General features: G+C 37.8%; 1 protein-coding gene across 1 annotated transcript in view; it reads right to left on the bottom strand.

Moving 5' to 3' along the window:
- Window positions 1-24,350, bottom strand: part of TAFA2 (TAFA chemokine like family member 2) — a 183,260-nt gene that overhangs the window by 28,946 nt on the left and 129,964 nt on the right. The window contains exon 2 of the mRNA XM_082751986.1: window positions 20,321-20,427. Coding sequence (XP_082608112.1) covers window positions 20,321-20,426 — 106 coding nt within the window. The 5' untranslated portion in view covers window position 20,427. The remainder of the gene's footprint in view (window positions 1-20,320; window positions 20,428-24,350) is intronic.

Genomic DNA, 24,350 nt, shown 5'->3' with positions numbered 1-24,350 from the left:
TTTTCCAGCTGACCCAAATGGTCTCGGGGTACATTGTACTCTATGACAAATTAACATGATCTCAGGCATGCATCAGAGGAAAAAAGAAAGGTTTTCTCTACCCTCACATATTTGAATGACCCTCTGGCACATAGCCCTCGCCTGAAGTAACATCTTAAGAAAAGTGCTGTGAATGGGAGTCTTTATAAAATAGGATTAGTGTAACAAGGTGGAGAGGTAAATTCAATAGTTCTTTTGAACTGCCTGTTTCCAGGCTACTCACACTTATTAGAAAATAGCTCAAGCACCTCAGAAGGCTTTAGGTGTCTCTGTGGAAAGAGCAGTGAAGCTTAGGGAAGGACAAACATGGTTTCATCAAAGAAAAATGTGTCTAAGTCCCTGTGCTCTATTTCCATCTCAACAAACATCTAGCTGCTTGCAGGTGATGTTTACACAGATAAGGTTTTTATTTATTTAGTGAGGTGCAGAAGTCTATTTAGGTAATAGATATCTTTGATAAGCTTGATTCATACTTAAGCACACGAATGTTACCATGAATTCTGTTATCAAAATCTTTACATTTTTTTCCACTTTTCTTAAAAAAAAAAAAAAAAAAAAAAAAAAAGGTGCTTAACACCCCTTTTATTCACCCCACACTAGGATTCTTCAAGTGCGTGGGGGGGGCGACACAACAGAGGACATAGTATCCCTTTGGTTAGTTTGGGCCAGCTGTCCTGGCTGTGTCCCCTCCCTCCCAACTCCCTGTGCACCCCCAGCCTCCCCACTGGTAGGGGATGATGAGGAGCTGAAACCTCTTTGACTCTGTGAAAGCCCTGCTCTTCAACAACTGAAATCATCTATGTGTTATCAACATTATTTTCCACCTAAATACAAAGAACTGCACCATACCTGCCACTACGAAAAAAATTAACTCTACCCCATATGAAACCATATGCAACATTGCTTATTTAACAGGTAATATCTGTACTGAAGGATCATTAAGCTGATTAAACCTAGAATACACATTGCATTAGAAGCACTCTAGCAATGACCTGATACAAACCACGCAGTGAAGTCAAGGTGAACTTCCAAAAATTCTCCCAACTTCAAGATTCACATTTTCTTGCAGAATTTTTCCTGACACAATATGTATAATACAGTCACAGAAAGGTATTTGCATAACACTTGTGCACCCATTTATCTATTAATAAATAAATAAATAAATAAAAATACATTGAAACATTGAAAGAATCTGAAAATATTTTTGGATTCATGTGTGTAAAATGAGCACATACATATGTGATGAAATTTAACAAAACTTGACTAGAAAAAACATTTGATTTTTTATATTCATATTTCCACACTTCTAAAATTCTCCAAGATTTTTGGTTGGTTTGTTGTCTTTTACAGATAGCTTTAGTTGGTATGTCAAACTTTTTCTTTTGGGGTGTGTTTTGACTTTGCTTTGCTTTAACTATTTTCATGTCTGGATAGAATGGTGTATCTATATTAATTTAAAGTTTTTTTTTGAATTCTATAACATATTTTTAAACTACTTCACATACTATTTTGCAGCTCTATAACACATTTTCCCTTAGTCTGTCCATTTAACCTAAATATCAAATATCTATCTTGAAATATTCTTCCCATTAACTGCAAGCACATATATGCACGCTTGCCTTCTGAATGTTACAGAGGTGATTTTTTGTGTGTTTGTTTGTCTGTTTCCTTATTCTTTTCTACCCCTGCCTTGTAAGACTTACTACTGTACTTCAGACTCCCCCACATGTATTAAGAGAAGCTCTGTAGGATGTCCCAGTACACAGTTCACCATCTGAAAGAAAGATCTTAATTTTAAGTTTCAGCTTGCTTCTGTAGAGCCCCAGGCAAGCTCTTTGAAGCACAGAGTCAGGGGAGGAACTTAACTCAGGCCTTTAGAAAAAAAAAATGCTAACAAGGCACATGTCTAGTCCTGTGAAATCCCCTCTTTTAGAGTGATCTCCCTGGCTACAACCTTCTCTCTACATTATTGATTCCATATAAATAGCAAGTCTGTAAGCATGATGAATCAATAAGTATCTAGACAGAGGCTGTGCGTTGAAACTGGATGGCCTGGGAAGAAGCTGGCATCCTTCAAGATGGAGAAAAAGTAAGTATATTTCAACAAGCAAAATAAAAGGGGAGAAAGTGCCAGGAGAACCATTCAGAGCTGCACAATCAAGAATATTTTTGCTCAAGGATTCCCAGTAGATAGTATTTTCAGTTATCTCTTCCTGCTGAACAGGTATCTTTTAAGATGCTCCGAGCAGACTCCCTGGCACTTGTTTCTGAAGGAATCCTGGTTGATAGGAAACATAAATACCGCTCTCATTGCTATCCAAAGCCAGAAGCTGCAGAAGCATCACCATTCCCAGAACACCATAAGCATGCTTTGCAACAATGGTTAGATAATGAAAGCATCTGAAGTAATTCACACCTTCAAGAGAAAACTTAAAAAAAAAAAAAAAAAAAAAACGTAAAAAATATAATTATTCAGGGACCTTTTCAGAGAATGAGAGCATGGTTCTGGGCTTGATATTTTACCATGTATCTCTACAGAAGGTATCTGTATCTTCTCATCCATTGCATATTGGGATGTGAGAGGCCAGGTCAGGCCAGCTGGTGATCCGTTCTGGTTACTGCCCTTCCATGAAATAAGCCAGGCGCCGTGTGTGCCTAGGCCACTGCTGAAATACAAGCACAGAGCACAGCAGAGCTCACCTTGTATCCTTCAGGCATAAGCTTTCCAGGAACAGAAAAAGCACACCTGCAGCACTATGTAAGTAAATTACTAGTAAACTAATTGCCTCTGTTCAAGACAAGCTTCCCACACCTCCCGAGGTCCAGTTCCCACAGCATCTCCTCTCCATGTCATCCGCTGCCAAGATGCATCCTCCTCCCACAAGGGCCAAAGCAATGCTCATCAGATGCAGGGAATGAGGAACCCTCCAAGATGTCCACACCAAAGACACTTCTTTTGCCAAAGAGAGAGTCTGAAGAGGGAATCCATAATTCTCACATCTTTCTCACCACTGTGAGAGGGCAAAAAGAGATGGATGGGCCCTCAGAGAGCAATGAAAAGGTTATGAAAAATAAATGTAATGATCGAATTTTAATTCAAATATTGCTAATAAGAGTTTGCAATGAATCAGACTTAATGTATAGGTAACTGAAAATCTGCACAGAATATACAGTGTCCATATTCTAGCTGTACACATTTTAAGGACTGAAAATTCTTTGATCTTTTTGATACTTCAACGTATTTTATTTTAACAGATTTTTCTCACAGAGGTCAATATTAGAACCTCAAAACTTTACCCTTCAGATTGCTTTGAACTGTTTGAAGTTTAGTTAAATAACTGAAAGATCAGTAGATGGAGATTATCTGTGGAATAGTTTACATGTACACTTTCAAAGTCCCACAGATGAAGTTGAATGCCATGCACAACACATAATACAATGTATTTTTCTTCAAAAAAAAAAAAAAATGACAGATGAGTGGCCATTTATAAATATCTACAGGGCCATGCATATTTTTAAGATTAAATGAAATTATTATGGGTAAATAACCATTACCCGTAGTTCCTTAGGAATACCTACATTGACTCATAACAAATATTATACCATTTTAATTCTAAAATACAAGCCAGAAAAAAATAAATGATCATTAAATAACTGTTCAGGTCCATGGCACTGATATGTTGAGAGCCAAAAGTAATCTTTAATGTGTAGAAGACTGTCGCAAAACAAGAATTGTCTTCCCCTTCAATTCACCACTTTAAAAAGCTGAACAGCAAGGGATACACTGTAGGATTTGACAAAAAGCTATTCATGAGGTACTTTGTCACATACACAAATCGCATACACAAATCTAGCAGGAGTTTCATCTTCACAGGATTCACAACTCAGGTAACTTTTGAGAATAATCTTAGCACACATCCCTCAGGTGTAGGCATAGTCAGTAGAGCATTTTAACACAAAATAAAAAGAAAGTGAAATCAGAAATAGAAGATGCAGGTGGAGTGAGCCAGCCTTTCCTGACTTCAGTGGCACAGCTTTGCTTTAATAGCTGATTCTTTATGTGAAACTACTGCAATGCCTAGGAGTTATGCATGGACACCTATAATTTCTAAGAAACAAAAACCACAACAGAGTAAACATGGACACTCTGTTCTTCATCTGGATTTTCACTTTGGCAAATATGTTCCACAAAATGGATGCTAGATGATTATTTCTGATAATTTGTCTCACCTCTTCAAGGGAATGGCATGTTCATGCATATTTCCTTTCCCCCACCATCATTTGTGGAGCCTATCAATACATGTATTGCATAAAGGTCTTGCCAACTGAATGAACAGAAACCATATTTCAGTAGTGCATGCAAGGTTCAGAGCTCTGAAAGCAATACACAGCAACATCTGAAGTCTGCAAACCTAAGAGACTGCCAGAGTTCTTTCCCTCATTATTTTTATCAAGTATTACATATATGCATACATTTACAGTCATTGCCATATAAGGATCTCTAAGTAGAAGGATACAAAACATTAACACGGCAACATACCACAGCATTGTCATGGTTTTGACAAGGTTAATTTTCTTCACAGAAGCTCACACAATCCTGTGTTTTGTATTTTTGGTGAAAATAATGTTGTTAACACACCAGCGTTTCAGTTGTTGCAGAGCAGAGCTTACACAGAGCCAAGGACACTTCAGCTTCTTGTGCTGCCCTGCCAGTGAGGGGGTTGGGGGTGCACAGGGAGCTGTGAGGGGACACAGCCAGGACACCTGGCCCAGGCTGACCAAAGGGATGTGCCATACCACATGGTGTCATGCTCAGCAGTAACAGCTGGAGGAAAGGAGGAGGGGGAGAATGTTCAAATTGATGGCATTTGTCATCCCAAAAAACTGTTATACATGATGAGCCCTGCTCTCCTGGAAGTGGCTGAACACCTGCCTGCTGCTGAGAAGTAGCAAACAAATTCCTTGTTTTGCTTTGCTTGCATATACAGCTTTTGCTTTACCTAGTAAATCATCTTTATCCCAACCCATGAGTTCTCATACTTTTACCTTTCAGATTCTCTCCCCCATCTCACCTGGGGAGAGTGAGCAAGCAGCTGTGCGGTATTTAGCTGCTTGTTGGGTTAAACAACAGGCATTTTTATTCACTTTCTGAGTGTTTAGACCATCATTTAGTATATTATTATAACAACCAAGTGAGATTTCCATGGTTTTCTACAAAAGCAAAGATACACATCTCCATATCTTGGATATCTATGACTTTGGTATTTAATCTAAGTTGGATATGTTCATATAATCAATGCAGAGGTATAGACAGAAGCACCCCCAGGAGGTAATACATAATTTTTAACTGCGCAAGATTGCATCCCTCCCTGAGGGATGTGGTTTTGATCCATTATAAGGAAAAACTCTAAGGGAAAGATATACATCAGCAGAGACAGGAATTTGCTATTGAGGTGGTCTTTGGTTAGTAATTTTTTTCAAGAGGTCGCCCCCATAAGAATCTGTTATTACCATTACACTGAAACAGACTTAACAGAAGGTCACTGCTGTACAACCACATCAGCTTTATCACTGATAGTATAGGTGTATAACTAAAAAAAAGCTAAAATATATCCACTGATTCAGCCCCCACTGTAAAGTTGACCTCTAAGATCTCAGACATTTGCCAAGACTCAGCAGAGGGATGACTTTCAGGTCCAAATATAACACTACAATCAGAGGAAGAAGCAAAAGGACATTTGAGGAATATACTCTCCTAGCTATTATTTCAGGGGCTTTTAAAATGTTACTAGTTATGGGAGCAGCTTATCTAGACAAATTTTCAAAGCTCTCTTTATATGATGAACCTCCTCCTTCAAAGAAAAAAAAAAATATACGGAGAGGATTCAATATCTCAAATTTCCTGGATGTAAAATACATCATTTGTTTACTTACTCACTGTAAACTGATTTTATTAAGGGGACACGGACTCAGTCTGAAGCTTTCAAATCCCACTCTACAACTGTCAAATAATATTTCCACATTTTTCTGCAGGTTGTCTGTAAGAAAAAAAATCTCATGCATCTCATCTGCCTCCTCTTTAATTATTCATTTTTGCTATGAAACCTACGAGATTTTTCCATATGATAAATAAAGAACAAAATAAATGGCAAACAAAAACTTCATTTACAGCTATTGAAACTGTTACCTCCCAGTGATCATTGTTGTGAAAAATTGAGTGATATTTTATAGTTTAATACTCGTCTCCTACAATGAGTCCATTAGGATGAGCCATAATATAGCATTTTCTCATATTTTTAATGTTACAGTGTCATCATGCTGTTTAAGTATAAACTGTTGTATTCCTAGCACCAAGCAAAACAGCAAATTAGTTTATAATCACTCCTACAAACCTGTTCAGACAATAGAACAGATTTTGGGAGAGCTTTTCCAACATCTAGAATCTTGCCTTGCACTGCTATTTAGCTCATGAGCAAAAGTCTTGTAATGGTTTTAAGTGTGAGTGTTTCACAATAATTATTACATATACAGTTTAAAAAATCCTCAGTAGACTAAGAAATGTTTGCTAATAGAAGCAAGAACTAGACTCGAGGAAGTCATTTGCCTCAATTCTTTATTTTTAGAAGTACTTTCAGTATTTACATTCAGTAGTAACCAACAGACTAGCATTGTTTATTTCAAAAAGTTAACAAAAAAAAATTATGATGAAAAAATGTCACTCGTGATGAAATAAACCACATGAGCTGGAAAAAATAGAAATATTACTTCCGTGTGCTATTCAGACTACTCACTGAATTTTTCTTTGGCTTTTGTATATAAGCTGAAGTTGAAAATGCCTATAACATGAACATAAAATTTAATAATCTATTAATATCTAAAAATACTTCAAGATTTTTTTTATTTTGCTATTTCCAAAAATAGCTGACTGATTCTGAACATTTTGTATAACTAAATAACAGCTGTTCTAGAATATGGCATTGTTATAGGCAGTAATATGCAGTGGTCCTTCTGGTATTAAACAAAATAATGAAAATAAAAATTATATGGCTCCATTTTAAAAATCTTTTCTTTTTCTCTAAAGTTCAGGTTTTATTTCATATCTGTGAAGCACAATATCTTAAGTCTCCTGTGGTAGCTAAGCTCATTTTTTTCAGCCTCTACAAAAGATGTTTTTCAGAATAAACCCAGAAAAAAAATGTGATGAAGCTAATGTCATTACAAAAGGAGGATGGGAAATATATATTGTCCTTAAATTGCATAGCAGAAAAGCACATCTAATGATGTAAAGCAAAAACTGGAAAGTCAAAACTGGGATGAGATGAGCACTGTCCATAATGGTCCACTGGCATAATGGTCATCCTCCATATTTCTCACATTTTAGCCGTTTACATCTCATCATAGACTTGTCATAGAATGATAGAATGGCTTGGGTTGGAAGTGACCTTAAAAATCATCTGACTCCAACCCTCCTGACATTGGCAAGGACACCACCCACTAGATAAGGTTGCCCTGAGCTCCCTCTGGCCTGGCCTGGAACATCTCCAGGAATGGGGCATCCACAACTTCTCCGGGAACCTGTGCCAGTGCCTCATTACCCTTACAGTGAAGAATTTATTCCTTTCCTCTATTCTAAATCTATCCTTTTAATTTAAGACCATTCACCCTTCTCTTGTCATTATTTACTCAAATAAAGGATCCTTCTCCATCCTTTTTATAAAACCCCTTCAAGTACTGAAAGGCCACAATGAGGTCTCCTTGGAGCCTTCTCTTCTCCAGGCTGAACATCCCCAACTCCCTCAGCCTTTCCTCATGGGAGAGGTGCTCTGATCATCTTCATAGCCCTCCTCTGGACTAGCTCTAAAAGGTCTATATTTTTCTTTTTCTGGGGGCCCCAAACCTGGACACAGGTGAGGCCTCACAAGGGCAGAATAGAAGTTGACAGTGACCTCCTTTGACCTGATCACCACTCCTCTGCTGATGCAGCCCAAGAGGCAGTTGGCCTGCTGGGCTGTAAGCACACACTGCTGGCTCGTGTCAAGCCTTTCATCCACCAGAACCCTCCAAGTCCTTCTCTGCAGGGCTGCTCTCAATGAGTTCTTCTCCCAGTCTGTATTCCTGTCTGGGATTACCCTGGCTCAGATTCAGTGCCTTGCACCCGGAAGCAAGTGCAAGAACCATCACACCTTCTTCTCCAACATTAGGCAAGGGTCCTGACTGCCCTGCCTTCCTGCAGTCCCCACAGGTCAGTTCCATGGGCTACTGTGAGAGTGAAGGGTAAAGGCTCATCTAAAGGCATCTAAAGTTAAAGGCTCATCTGTGCTCATCTAACCTATTAATGAACAGGAGTGGCATAGATAGAATGAAAGGTTAATTCTTTTCTCAGCTGTTTCCAGGGTATGCAGGATGCCTTTTGTCTTCTGCAATCTAACCTTTCAGTATATTGTGTACTGTAATAGTGCGGGACAAAATATGCAATAAATTGGATTATTTACTCATTACAGATGAGCTTTTCTGGATTTTCCAGTGTTCTGGAAAGGTAAACCTATTCATGGAAACTGTACTTTTATTTTCCTAACGTGTTTTTGAACCAAAATGAAAAGGAGAGGAGAGATTAACACAGCCTTCATATGCACAGTGTGCAGCAGTGTAACAAGATGACACAATATTACTCTTCCTCTTTCCTTATTTAAACTTATAACTTCTCTCAGATACAGTTATATATGCTCTTGGTATCTCTGGCAGATGTTCTGGTGTGAATGATGCAATTAAGAATCCAAAATTCCCATTGCTTCCAGATGCTTATTTTCTAAATATTCAGTCAGTGGAAATATATTTACTTTCCACTCTGTGGTGTCTAGCAGTTAGCACACCTTCTGGGTTCCATTTTACAAAATTTCCACAGTTAATCTGACACATGCCAATGCATTTTAGATGAATGTTAAGCATCAGTAATCTTTTTTTTTTTTTTTTTTTCAACTGGTAGTAAATTTACATAACATAACAAAACCACACAAAGCTTTGAATATGGATTTTATTTTCCTTTCAAAATGAAAATCCTTTCATTTTGTTGTTCATAGATACAATGTTTTCTGTTGTCATTTTTTAAAAACTCAACTTTGGCTTTGCATAACCTTTCAGCTTACTGAAGGGTTTAATGCTGTTTCTAATCTTTTCTATGATTCATGCTACAATTCACTGAAACTAAACTGTAGTCTTACCTGCTTTAACCCTGTTCCCCTCTCACTGGACACATACATAGACCTGGATTCAAATACTGGGTTCAGAACAATTCTGGCCTTCCAAGTAACTCAGACAGCCTCCTTTGAGCCCTAACTCTCCTCTCACACATAGTCCTGGAGCACAGACTCAGCCAAAGCAATTCTTACAACTTGCACCTGAAAATCCAATGGTATAATGAACCCAAGATTTGTGTTGGACTTAACAGAATGCTTTTCTCTGGCATATCTTTTCCACAGCTCCTCAGAATAACCTATGCATTCAGCTTTATACTTCAGTCATTCAAGGACACTTGATATTGAAGCCACAAGTATTTTGCAAAAAGAATTCTAAGTCTATTGCATTTACTTGAGAACAATTTTAGTACAAGAGTTATACAAATCTATGGGGAAAAAAAAGAACAAGACAGACTTGGCAGCTCCTGCCTCAGCCTCCTCATCACTACAGACAGAAATCTTGCTCAGCCTAGCAAAAGAAAGCTGCATAAAGCAGACTGCTCTTTTATGATTTTCCTGCTTTCTGTCATCTAAACCCCAAGCCAGCCTCCATTCTCCAGTCAGTATGCTGTAGCTTTGTTCCCACCTATGTGGAGAAGTAAGTTTTTCTCAGTCGAAGTCACCTCTGTGTCAAGAGGTGACCTTCCAATTGAGCTGTGAAAGTAACATTTCATTATTATCTCTCTGAAAATTTCAATATTTCTTCCTGTATTTCTGTGTATTTTAGCTCAACAAGGAGATATGAAGCATATGACAAATCTAGGTTTTACAACAAACGCTTTCCCACCTTATCTTATGCAGATATAAGCAGACCCATCACAGACCAAATTTCATTGGCTTCTGACCTGTAACACATGACTCCATTTGAACGGTGGAAATAAAATAAGATCTTTACAATTTTATTTGGACATTATGACTGTAACAGAAGGAAACTTTTTAGGCAGATAAAAGAAGAGCATCCAAACAGAGACCTCCTGCTAAGAGACATTCCAAAATTTCCAGACTGTTTACAATAGTTTGTAGGCTCATTGATTTCTGGGAAGTATTCACACCTAGACTAAAGGTTTAAACTCCTTCTTTGTGAAAGAGATGAGCTCTGAAAGGTGTTTCAGAGAACCTAAGTGAGACGTTTAAAACCAGATATGAATAATTCTCCAAGTCTTCAGTTATGTTTGAAAAGCACATAATTTTTTGCAAAGCTATCATAAACAGATGAAAAGCATTTTTAAAACACTGAAATTGTCTACATCAGCTATTTCTTCAGTGAAGACCTTGCATTTTTCTCTATCATCCAAGTCTCCTATCTTTGCATTCATATGCTTGCACATATGAATGCATACAGGCACAGGCTTTGCTGCTTTGGAGCTGTTCATTTGTGCAGCTTTGGCTCAGATCAGTCCCCTGATCTTTTACAAATCTCAGCTACAGTGAAGACTGCCGCAGTGAGCATTAAAATGGTAAATCCCTCCCAATCCCCCAAAGAACAAAACTAAAGAAATTGTAGCCGGAGGAAACTTTATAAATTGCAACCCAGAAACACATAAAGGATTTTTCTCCTGTTATTCCCCAGAATAGCTGACTGATTCTGAACATTTTCTTGGCACTTGCATGACTAAAGAACAGCTGTTCTAAAATATGACATTGTACAAGCAATCACTTAATGCTGCTATAGTGTAAATTCAGTGAAGAGTGTCAGGAGAGAAGGGCATAATCTTTAGATATCATCAGCAGAAAATTAATGCAGATGAAAGTTAGATTAACATACCCCCAGATGCTATAGAAGTAATCTCCATGTGGGACAAAACTTTCCAAGCACAAACCTCCTAACCTCAGTATGTGAAATCCTCCGAGTAGGATAACAGGTGTGTGCAATAGATATGTATGGGGTAGTCATCACTGCGTGTACGGAATGCAAGTTGAAAATCTGAGGAGTAGTGCAGGAGACCATAAGACTAGACTTGAAGTCAAAGGTAGAATATATAGCTATATACAGGACATATATATATATATATATATATATATATATATATACACAGCTGTCCTGGTATATAGCTATATATATAGATAGATAGATATAGATATAGATATATAGCTATATACTAGGACAGCTGTAGCTGTCACAGAATCACAGAATTGTCTAGGTTGGAAGGGACCTCAAGATCATTGAGTCCAACCTCTGACCTAACACTAACAAGTCCTCCACTAAACCATATCACTAAGTTCAACATCTAAACATCTTTTAAAGACCTCCAGTGATGGTGACTCCACCACTTCCCTGGGCAGCCCATTCCATTGCCTCACAACCCTCTCAGTAAAGAAGTTCTTCCTAATATCTAGCCTAAAACACCCATGGTTCAACTTTAGCCCATTTCTCTTCATCTTGTCACCAGGCACATGGGAGAACAGACCAACCCTCACTTCGCTACAGCCTCCTTTAATGTACTTATAAAGAGCAATAAGGTTGCCCCTGAGCCTCCTTTTCTCCAAGCTGAACAAACCCAGCTCCCCTAGCTGCTCCTCATAGGACTTGTTCTCCAGACCCCTCACCAGCTTCGTCGCCCTTCTCTGGACTCTTTCAAGCACCTCAATGTCCTTCTTGTAGTGAGAGACCCAAAACTGAACACAGTACTCGAGGTGCGGCCTCACCAGAGCTGAGTACATGGGGACAATCACTTCCCTAGCCCTGCTGGCCACACTGCTTCTTATCCAAGCCAAGATGCTGTTGGCCTTCTTGGCCACCTGAGCACACCACTGGATCATATTCAGCCAACTATGCACCCATACTCCCAGTGTTTACTGTCCTAGTAAAACAAGATAAATTTAATAAAGACTACTATCTAGGGGCCTAAAAATGTCTTTCATACTATTTTTGTAGTCAAAACTCTGGCAAAACACAGTCCATCAAAACTGTGGCATGCAAATGTAAGCATGATGTTTTCTTAAGTAAAAGACAAATTTAGCAGAATGCTTAGTATACATAACAAATCAGCAGGATTAGTTTGAAACCAAGAATATGAAACTGGAAAAGTAGATCATATTCCAGTATTAGGAAAAGAGTAATATTTACCCATGATAGGACAAGTAATAGACAGGTACCTATCAGTGTTTTTCCAGTTCTGACATTCTCCAGTATTTTCCTAACACACACACACACACACAAAAAAAAAAAAAAAAAAAAAAAAAAAAAAAAAAAGCAAGGGAAAGACTTGTCTCCCAAAATCAGGTAAAAAATTATATGACTGGTGGACTAGATACCCAAGGGAAGATAACATTAGAATTAAATGAAAGGGCTGAAAAATGTTAAAAAGTCTGGTATTTCTAACTGTAAAATCAACGAAGTATGTAACTTTTACAAGATTATAATCTTTTGTGCAATCCTCTCCTTCCCACTGTAACACAAAATCTGAATGTATTTATGGAAAAGATTCTGGGTACTCACTCATGGATATCCAATAAAAAAATTGACACTGGGATTACAAAATCAGGCCCAAAATAAAGAACCCCAATGCACTTCCTTTTCACTTGTCTCAGAAAAGCATCAAGAATCCATGACACTAACTAAATATAAACAGGAGAAAAAAAAAATGTTCAGTATAAAAGCAAATGCATGATATCTCTTTGAAACTCTCCAACTTCTCTATCCATGGCTACCTCAAGGACAGTCAACTATATTTCTAAAGATGGTAGTGGAAAAGGAGACAAAAATAAAGGCAGCCATTTACTGTGATGGAACTGGTAACATAGAGAATAAATAGGTATAATTTTGCTATTGCCATGACTTCTGTACATACGTCCCCATGAACCATCAAAACTATTGGTATCTTGGTGATCAGAGAAAATTATTTTTTTTTATACCGTGGCAGAAGGCCGAGGAGTACTATCTATGGAATTCTAACAGATACTATATTAACATTTTAGATTGTAATGACGGATACTGATACAAAAGTGTTTGACTGACAGTGTTTTATTTTATCTTCAAGCAAATGGCAATTTTGGGATCAGGTTCTGATCCTGATATAACTGAAAGTTTCAATTAATGCTGAAGCCAGATAAGAACATCTAATAGCCTTCTTCCCCACGTCTGCTAAAATGACTATCATATTCCTTTGTTTCTATATTTAAACATTAATTACACTCAGAATTAAGTTAGTGAAAGATGCGGACAAAGCATTCTCATTTAAGAGAATCTATCTCTGGGACAAACTTCCACGAGAGATAAGATTATCTATGTTTGAGCACATTTAGCAAATATGACAAAAGATTTTCATAAAGCAGGACTGACAGGTCAACAATAGAGGAATGGATGCCTCCATCTAATATTTTGACAGACCCCACTGACATTTTTCAGCCTCACCTGATAGCTCCTAATGCATCCACACACATCTCCGCATACTTGCAACTTCCCTCATCTAAAAATTCTGTTTTCTCTCACCTAATTCCAGTCAAGAACCTGGAGAACAACTTTTACATCCTTTGATAGGCCCACACATCAAGACACATGTTGGATACATACAATTTACCCATGGGATCAGATCCCTCACAAAATGCTATAGTACAGACACTTCCAAAAAGTGTAAACTGAGAGACATGGTACTGCTGCTGCCAATCCTTTCTATTAGAGCCCATAACATGGAACTGAGAGATCTGCATTCAGTGCACCCCTTAGCTCAAAAATGTTCAAACTGCACTTCTTATGTCCCCAGAGAATGCCATTACATCCAATAGGGCTCCTTCAGGAAGGAACATGTGGCTATCTTGTTCTTACTTAGCTGGAAGGAGGGATATCTGTGACCTGGATATGTCCTCCACAGTAGATATTGCTTTTAAAATTCAATGCAAACACACTATTTCTGCATTATCAATACTGCCTTCTACACAGTGTAAAATCCTCAACAGAAAGGATATAGGTACATTAATACTAAATCAGTATAGCCTCATGATTAAGATACTTCTATAAAAAGATAAAAATTTGAATACTTCAGAGGACTCCCACATTTCAATTAGGGCTATTCTTATCTAGACATTGAGACTCTAAATACTAGGAATATAGATCTTAAACACCAGAAAGACAGGCAACCCCCTATTTTGTCTAATTAAAGCAAGATAGACAGCATTATATAGCTGCAATGTGCTGCAGGTATTCACCCAAGATTCTGAACATCACTGCCAAAAACCTGCACTGTCTGAACTCAATAACAAGACACCAGAGTAAAGGACTGATAAAGGACAAAGTCTGCTTTTCTGAATTACTGTTACCTCCTCTGTGATTATCAACAGTAGAAACAGTTATACATATTCTGCAGTATTGCAGTTTACATAATATTCAAGAACTTTTGATATGATTTTGCATACAAAATGTAACCAGATCAAAGTCACAGGTCTATGGTGGGTCTTTTTTCATAGAATACTCTAAAACTTCAGCAGAACTTTGATTTCAAAGTCATTAGTAATAAATAAATAAATAAATAAATAAATAAATAAATACTTTAAAGCAGAGAATACTCAGTGGTGCTGATTAAAGCTCAACAGATTAAAAAAAAAAAAAAATCTTATAAACAAATTTGCCCTTAGTCTGACAGATTATTTTCTCCAAGTCTGCCCTCAGAGCAGAAACCTTTAATACAGTCACATGTGGCTCCTTAAGTACCTTTATTTCCATCACCTCAAAAGTCTAGCTATTTGTCTGTTCTTTGATTTCAGCCATCCTCAAGTCTTTGTTCCTTCTGTAGACATTCTGCACACTGGTCTCTTTTCTTTCCTACCTGACCACCCATGTCTTCTGGAGCCTTCCTCCCAGCCCACTCAAGGAAGTTTCATTTGGCCTGTAGCAAGTAGTCAGCAAAAGGCAGTGTCTTCTGCTCTGCTGCTTCAGATTTAAACATACAGCGAACAGCAAAGCAGGAAGAAAAATAAGCAGAACTAATCATCTGTGTTCAGAATCATCTCCACTTATGCATCATCTTTAGTGAACTACAAATGCACATTTACATGTGTCTATAATATAGAGTACATAGAGTATATAAAGGTACATTTACTTATGTCTATAATATATGATACTTCTGATGGTTAGGTGTTGTCCAGGGAGCCCAGTGTGTGCAAGCCAATACTAGACTTCAAACACTGACATTTGTGCTAAACGTGTATTAGTGTTAGTTACACAAGAGCGATGAGATGAATGTCAGTCAATGGATAACTGTAAAGAGAAAGTTTAGCTAGAAGAAAATGTACTGCAAGGATCAGATGGTCAATTGTATCTTTAAGGTGCAATTCACAACACTAAGAGTTTGCAAAGCATTGCACAAGATTCACCATCATGCCTCAAGTCCCTCACACTTTTTTGTGATACAAGGAAACAATAAATATGACATAAATCACCGATTAAGCCACCTAGAAAGCTGTCCTAAATCACCAATGAATTTTAACCTTTGTGCAGGATCAAATACGAGGGCACCAAGGCAATGCACACAGACCATTACTGTACTTTTTAACAAAGTGCTATATTATCTCTCCTCAGAACAGATCAATTCCACAGTCCAGGGGTCAGGCAGAGTCAGGAGACTGTCACATGCTGATTCAGCGCAGTGTTAGCATTATTGCACTCCCTAAGAGAACCCCACTGAGTGCTAGAAGCCAAAAGAACAAACCTGCCTCGCCCTATTTACCTTCAGGGGCCACAAGTCCTTCCAGTGGCTCTCCAGAACCAGTCATAGTTCTGCCCACACTGTTTGTTCTAAGGTATCACATTTGATCATTTTTTCATTCCTATGAGGCTTTGTTCCCTAAAAAAAAAAAAACATTTACATTCACAATGCAAAATACATGTGGTATTTCTGTTAGCCTGTATGGAGCCTTATTCAGGGCTTGCAACACTGTGGTTCATTTTCCTAATAGAAAACATGACAAATCTAGATACAAGACTTAAAAGCTCTTCCAGAGCAAACAGTAATGATGAATTATCCTAAGAATATGAAACACTTGAGGCCAATAATTACAATTAATCTTCATTTCTAACTCAGTTCCATAAAAATTTAGAATTTTCATCCAGTTCCTTGGGATTTCCCAGACTGTCCTGCACTTTTTATTTGTATTCTTTTCACAACCTAATGGAAAGGGAACTGGTGATCAGACAAAAGGATGACAGCTAATGGAAGTCCAGCCATGTCAAAAAACACATCTTGAAAGTACGCCGCTGCTACCATTTTATATAGTCATTACTGTCCCCAAACCCCAGGCACATCCATAGCACAGGCTATATCTTACATCACAACATTGGTGTCAGTAGTACTTCTGCCCCAGCAAGACAACCGAGAAAGGCAGACTCTCACAGGAAAGGTAATCTAACTTAGAACAAAAATCTTCTGACTGAACTATCCTGCTATTATTTCAATATGGGTGGAGAGAATGCCAGACCATGGCCTCAAAGAAGGTCCAAAATGGCCTTATTCACTTCGATGGGGCAGTGTTTTAAACAGAATGCTGTCTTTTAAACAGAAGCTTCTATTGACCAGCTTACTGGTGTTGAAGGCAGCAATTTGAGTACAATGTCACAGTTTTGCATCTTACTCATGTCCAAAGCTTGTTCTTGCCATTATTTTTAGCAGCATCAGTGGCTCACTAGCTCCTTTCACCAGTACAGAAATTTGGGGCTTCAGAAAAGCTACACCACTTAAGAGAGAAAACGAGACTCATTTTCTCCAAGACATTCCCGCAAACTTCTACCTAATTTAATGCAAATCCACAGACAAGTAGGAGCAACAATTCTGCATCACAAACTATAAGGAGTTTAGTTTGTTTTAACTACATGACAAACATCAGATAAATAATTTCAGCTTCTAATTGAAACATTTTAAATGAAAATAAATTATCTTGCAGTTTCATTTAGTAAGTTCAAAAATACTCAGTTACATTATTTATCCACCTGGAGTGGTTTCTGGTTACTTTTTTTTTTCCCTATGCAGGTAGGCATTCATGATTAGCTATATTTTTGAATAAATGTTAGTTTTGTCCAGGGATGTAAAACTTAATATTAAGTTTATTGTTTGCTATTTTGACAATTATTTAACTATGGTCAGATATAAAACATGCTTAATTTATTTTATTATTTTGTGGTATTATCAAACTAGAAGACTTAGTAATCACAAAAAGCTCAAAGAAATTCCAATTCTGAGAGAGCTTTTATTTTTAAGTTAGAAACTGTGTCTCACAGCAGCTTCTTGTCTACAAAGGAGTGCATACAAAGAGTATACTTCTTTCTCCAAAGGACCGCTCCTACACCTGAAACCTTAAAGCAGGTTGTGATACAACCATCACCAAATCATTTCATGTTCCCCATGACAGAAAGAGCAAGCAGGCAGTGAAGCTGAACGGATGCCTGCCTGCCATATCTGTCAGTGAACATGATATGTTTGCACAGGTTTATTTGTTTTCCAAGGGCTAGCAATGAGTAGGAGGATCAGGATCACTCTTATAATATAATACCCTTATGGATTTCTTGAGGTAAAAATCTTTCAGCCACCCTCAAGGTATATCAGTTTTCAGGCTCATAACCTTGACAACATCCTTTTGTATACTGATATTCCACGCTTTACTTGTCTTCTGCACAGCTACTGCATCACAAATGTATCTGGTACTGCAAGCTGATTCATAGACACACTTGTTCAGGTAAGGCACACATCTCCATACTGTCAAAGACCCTAGTACAATGAAAAGAAAAAAGTAGAATTCCTGCCTCTTTACAGAATACAGGATTAAAAAAAAAAAAAAAAAAAAAAAAAAAAAAAAAAAAAAAAAAAGGCTTTGTGTTTTGTTTTGAACATCATGAGTGCTTATTTCTTTTAGCTCTTAGTCTTTCTGTCCAGGCTGAAGGACCTTTAACAATCAGCAAAGACAACATGGGAACAGGACTGTCTGTAAGACAGTCTTCTCAAAAGAAAAAAGGGTGTACTTGCTACCCACTCACCTGACACTAAAAAGCTGTAATCTGAAATCCCAGACTGCAGTTTTGGTGGTTGCAGCCTCAACCTCCTAGCCTGGTTCCCTATCCCCTTCTTGAGCCTCTGTTTTTCTTGCTACTGGCCTGGAACTACTTGTTTGTACCACATCCTTGAAATAAGCCCAACAAGCCTGTCAGAGTCAGCTGAAGTCTGTCTGGAGAGCAGAATGCTCATTAAACATTTTTTCACACACTGATGATCTTTTTTTTTCCTCTCTTTTCTCTAGTCTTCAGAAAAAGAGATGGGTTTAAGAGTTGGTGCAACTGATGCATAATATGACTAAGTCAATAGGAAAGTAAAGATTTTTTTAAATGTAGATTATTGATCTGTAAAATTGTAAGGGCTCCTTCAAAGCCATTAGGGTTTGTCATGTCAATATATTAGTAAGGACTTCTATAAATAAAGATTAATGATGCTAGGGATAATTATTTCTGAAGAAACTCACACATTTCTCAGTATGTGGACACTGGGCAAAGGAGAATAGTGCCAAGTTCTCCTTGACTGCACCTTAGCTACTTTTCTGTTTCTAGAGCAGGAGGAAGATTTCCTTTGGCCCAAAGGAAGTTAAACTCCCAGTATTGTTGACAATCAGTGATAGTTGAGTTGCCTATCTCTGATTTGTGCTTTAAAAGAATAATACACTCAAATACCTTGACTGTAGCTGCTTTGATTATCTTTCTTTAGAAATCAAAAAGCCTATACCCATATCAAAGACAAAATAAATTCGAATCCATGCTAAGATATCTTGGCTTTTTTCCAATTGAAAACCAAACTGGCAAGCTAGAGCACAAATCCACATTCTAGTTCAGAGAGAGAACAAAGGCTGAGAAAAGGTGTCAGCATCGTTCCTCTTTGGCATGATGCCTATCTCTGGTGGCCTGCAGGACTGCATCAGAAATCTGTTTTGACTGTAGCCAAATCATAACTCACAAAACACTTTGCAGAAAGTTCCTCTGCATCCTGAAGTCTTTAAACAGTGAGGTATTTTTAAGAAAAATATCTTCACATAGCAGAAAAATATCTAACAGCTAGACATATGAAATACCTGCTCCCAAAAATTCTCTCATCAAAGGGAGCATTATAAAATGAAGTCAGATAAAATGTTTTGCTTCATTAGAATCATTCTGTAATATTTAACTCCTGAGCTCTTAGTAAAAAGTATGTCCCACTCTCCCTTTTCTTAAGTAGTTAGAGTTTATTCTGGTCTTGAATAAGATGATGAACAGTAAACAGTCACTATATGAACATGAGAAGTAGACTGCAAAATCACATTATACTGCAGATCACATTTCTAGCTCTATTGGCATACAAGTTGTTCATGAATCCAGAGACCCTGTTTCTTGCATTAGGGGTTCACAGCCACACCAACAAAAATAAATAAATAAATATATTACAATTATTTTTAAACAGGTACTTGTCCTGCCCTTGTGTGTATACATTGTAAGGGCTGGAACAACCAGGAGGAAACAAACTTCACATTGTCAAAGTTTAGTTCTAGTTTTTGTTACAGTGTTAGGAATGAAGCACAGGAGATAGACAACACTGGAAAACGATGATCTGTTATTCATGATGAAAAAAGCACATTTAACACACAGTGTCCATGGAGTTAACCTTGGCAGATAACTACATACAGTATCAGTATACATGTTTCTAAGGTTCTTTCCAGGAATTCCTCAGGGGCATATATAGGTATTATCTAACATATCTATTTTTATGATAGAAGCATATTTTATCATTTGATTTCTTGACTTTACTGTCTTCTTTTACTATCTTTTCAACTGTACCATCATTAGAAAGTGACCAAGAAGATGCTGAAGATGATGAAGCAAGAGAATGCTGAAAATGGTTCTGAAATACTTAAATTAAAAAAAAAAAAAAAAAAAGTGATCAAAGTCTATCAATTGAAAACCTCCTCCCTTAGATACTGATTTGTGAACCAATGCCAGGACATACAAATATACACTAGGAAAAAAAAAGTGGCCCACAAACCAAACACCTCTGAATTTGTTGACAGAAACTTCAGATACAACAGTATAGTTTAAAAAAATCTCTTACCTTTATGATGATTTGCCCCAGATGCTAATTTCCCCCACAGAGTTACAACAAATATTATAATTAGCAGCTTTCCTTTTGTTGCTTTCTGTAAGTATCTCTTATTCATCCTGCAAACAAAAATACACAAAAATAAGTATTTCTCTTAAGAATTCTTTTCTTTTTTCCTTAAATTAAGGAGAATTCAATAATTTTTTAGAATTTTCTGGTTGATATCCTCTAAGTCTTATATTCTGCTTAGCTCTAAATAAGCTATGTCATATACAACATCGGTACAACCTCTCTCCCTGGTTCATCAGCATTTCTCTACCCTGGTCAGTACCAGGAGGATTCAAGGCCTCCACGCATCAGATTTATACCCATACAGAAGCAGTTGTAGCTATGCAATAGATTTCCCTGAAAAGTGCAGTTCCACTGGTGCATTTGGGCCAGTCATAGCCAATCAGGTGCCCATGTGCAGTGGAATCTTTAGCTTTTGGCATTGCAGCTCTCTTTGGATTCTGCCCATGAGTCACAAGGAGAAAACAGATTTGAATAAACCTCCAACATTTATACCAATGGGTCCACAGGAGAAATCCTGTTAGGAAGATGTTAGTAGTTTGGAAATACAAATAGGCAGATTTGGAAATACTGGGCAGATTCTCTAGTCTCTCTCCTATCTGTCCAGGGGTAATGAAAGAATTTGAGTTACTGCACCCACAGAAATTGCACACAGCTACCTTCAGTAATGTTTTCACTGTGCCAGCAGGCTACTGTAGTGGTTCAAGTACATGGTAACATGGCTTATTTCTCAGTAACCTCCTTCAAAGACAAAATACCTCTCCACCTGCCAAGAAGACAAGTTCAAGAACACAGGCTCTGGTGCTTAAGGATTACAGCTCTGCAGAGAGTGGCAAGAGAAACCTTCTCTCACTTTTCATTCTTTGCAGGAGAGCCCTAGGGAGCTGGCTAAGAAACAGCTCTGCACGATGGTCAGGTTTCTGCCGATAAGTCAATAGAACAATGATGCCTATTCCACATCACTTATACTAGCAAAGGTGCAAACTTGATCACTTGAACAAAATTATTTCTGTTCTATAATGCCTGGAGCTAGGCTGACTTCTCTTTCTGAGGAAAAAAAAAAAAAAAAAAAAACTTCATTGCTTCACCATGATTGCACATGTCTCCCATTCGTAAGAAGTCTGGAAGAATTTGAAAGTATCTCTTTTTGTTCATGTACAACAATATCTTGGGCAATGACAAGCTTTGTGAAAGGCAGACTGCTGTAGTGTAGAAATAACCAGTAGCCCGTTCAAAGTCCCAAAATTCTTTTTAATCCTTCAAAGCAATTCCTTTCCTCTGAGCAAAGTGCTTTCTAACAAAACACTATATGCTGTTGAGGCAAGCCACAACACCTCCACAGCTCATAGTTCCCAGACTCATAACCAGACCACTTCTCCCAAAACTGTCTACCTTGCTCTCCAGGAGATTGATACAATCTTGTTAAACATTGATGAGATTCTACACCAGGCTATGTGCAACAATACATTATGACTCAAATTAACAACCCACTGAGGAGCATTCCAAACCCCTTTAAACCTGAAATCAGAGCAAATACAACTCAGCATCCTTTGACAGAAGTCACACTTTGACAGAAATCACACTACTATAGCGTGTTTCCCAGATCAGATACCACATTTATCAAGGAAAAAGAGAGAGGAATAAGCAAGTGTTGTATCTAGGATTGTGAATGTGCTCATGAAAGCCTGACTGATTAATAATCACAGTGGAGGTCACAGTGGGCTGTGAACCACACCAAGTTCTGCCTCCTTGCACTGATTCTAGTGCCTTCATAGTGTAAACTACATATTCATCATCACCTCCAGGTTTACGAAGCACCCAAAGCTAAAGGGAAATATATTATTTGTCACTGTAAATAAGAACAAAAAAAGATTAAACTGGAATGCACATTCAGCATATGTTCTTCCACAGGTATTGCTGTGAACAGAATATGAATTAACTCTTTCACTCCCTTCATTCTCTTACTGCACCTGTTACAATGCTGGTGCCAAGTCATCTCTCATTAAAATCAAATTTTTCTTCCTCACCTACTCATCCCTACCCAAAGCCCTGTAGGATTTGCACCATTAAGCAAAGCTGACTCTAATGTAGTCACTTCCTGTACTCTCTGCTGATGCAGGATTCACTTGCTGTGCTGCAAGGCTAGCAGAAAATGTACAGCAGCAAATGTAAATACACAATGAAAAACAGTAGCAGTAGGAGCAAAAAGAGAAAACAAACATATCTGCCTGTGAACAACAGCCCCTCAGGACAAGTGGAAGAGTGAGGATACAAACCTCTCCCCACTGCCCAGCACACCAACAGGGAATAAACCAGCAATGAATCTAGCAGAGACTGTTCTGCAAAGCAGAAGAAGGTTTTAGCTTTGATGCAGCAACCCTGGGCTGATTGCTATTGCCAGGTTTCCCAGTTCTGAGAAAAAGCAGGCAAACAGATAACAAGGAGAGACTACTGAGCATACCTATGCTCAGTATCTCAGTGTATGCCTTACCACATGAACTCAGAAACTGTGATTTTGGTTATTTTTTGCAGATTTGCAAAGAAGCCTAAGATGTACCACTGAGAAGACAGTGCAACAAGGCAGCATTTGGCCTCATCTTTGAAACATAACTATTAGCCCCTTGCAACCCTGCTCCATGTCAAGTTAAGTGGATCCAGGAAATAAAATTCAGTCTATTACTGTACCATTATTACACTAACATAACAGGCTGTGTTAAATGGAACAAATGAGGTCTGAAATGAGGTCTATTTTTCCTAGAGGTGATTCAGAGATGCACAAACTATAGCTGTTAACCTGAATGGTTTTCTCTGTGAGACATTTTTCTCTTCTATTTTCCTTTCTTTCTGCAGAACCTCTCTCACCGTGATCCTTACAACCCTCAGTAATGCCATATAACATAGAGGTGAACAAAACTGAGAACAGCCATGTTATAGAAGATGTTTACATTTGAAAATCAGTTTTACACACACACACAAAAAAAATACAATCTTTATGTGTAACAAAAATTTCCTTCAATCTTTAGCCCTAAAGTATTAGAAATAAGCCCAATGAATTCTCAGATCGTTCACTCAGACAAGAAAATAAAAGGCTTATTTTTTTAATTTTTTTTGAGTTCATTTTCAATGTGCTGAGAGGCAAGGAAAAAGAAAGGTCCTTTTGTGGTTGGTCCCAGGAATACACTCAAACAAATAAATGTCACCAGCACAATTCAAACAGGTGGTGACTCAAGAATGAGATGATTGTGCTGTGACCAGCTCTTCACCAATACTATAACAAAATGAATAAATTTGCTAATTTTTGCTCCAGAACATTCCTTTCCCCTGATGTACCCACTAGACCATCATCAGCCTGGTATCAGGGACTTAAGGATAGACTATTTTGGCAATAAATAACATAAATAAATAAATAAATAAATAAATAAATAAATAAATAAATAAATAAATAAAAGGCTTAAAAATTGCAGGATTTTCTCCCAGGGTGAAACCACATCTGATGCTGCAGAGAAGCTTTGTAGATCACCATGTCAGCAGAAACCCTTCTGCCCAGTCTCTGTGATTCATCAGATGCCAACTGTAATTGCACTAATAGGCTGCACAGGCTGCCCTCATTGGTGCTCCATCTCACTCTCAGCCCCCTCCCAACAGCAGACGTGGATCAACTATTTGGCTATACTAAAACTACCGTGCGCAGATGTATATTTTCAATATCCACTGCAGAATGAAGCTTCCATAACCTTTTGAGCTCCTACATTCCTCCTTCTTTGCATCTGGGCTTGAGATCAGCCACCTTGCCAATGGTTCAGAAATAGAGGAGAATCACATGGGAGTTGCCTTACATTGTATGTTAGCCAATGCTAAATTGCCTTGCATTCCTGTTTTAAGTGAAAATATGAATCATTAGGAAATAATTACATTACCTCATGTAATCTTTATTGTTGAGGAGGGAAAAATGTAAGAAAATAATAGCTCTAAT

The sequence above is a fragment of the Aythya marila genome (assembly GCF_965140915.1).
Source record: "Aythya marila genome assembly, chromosome: 1".
Taxonomy (NCBI): Eukaryota; Metazoa; Chordata; class Aves; order Anseriformes; family Anatidae; genus Aythya; species Aythya marila.
This window is presented reverse-complemented; position numbering and strand designations above follow the sequence as displayed.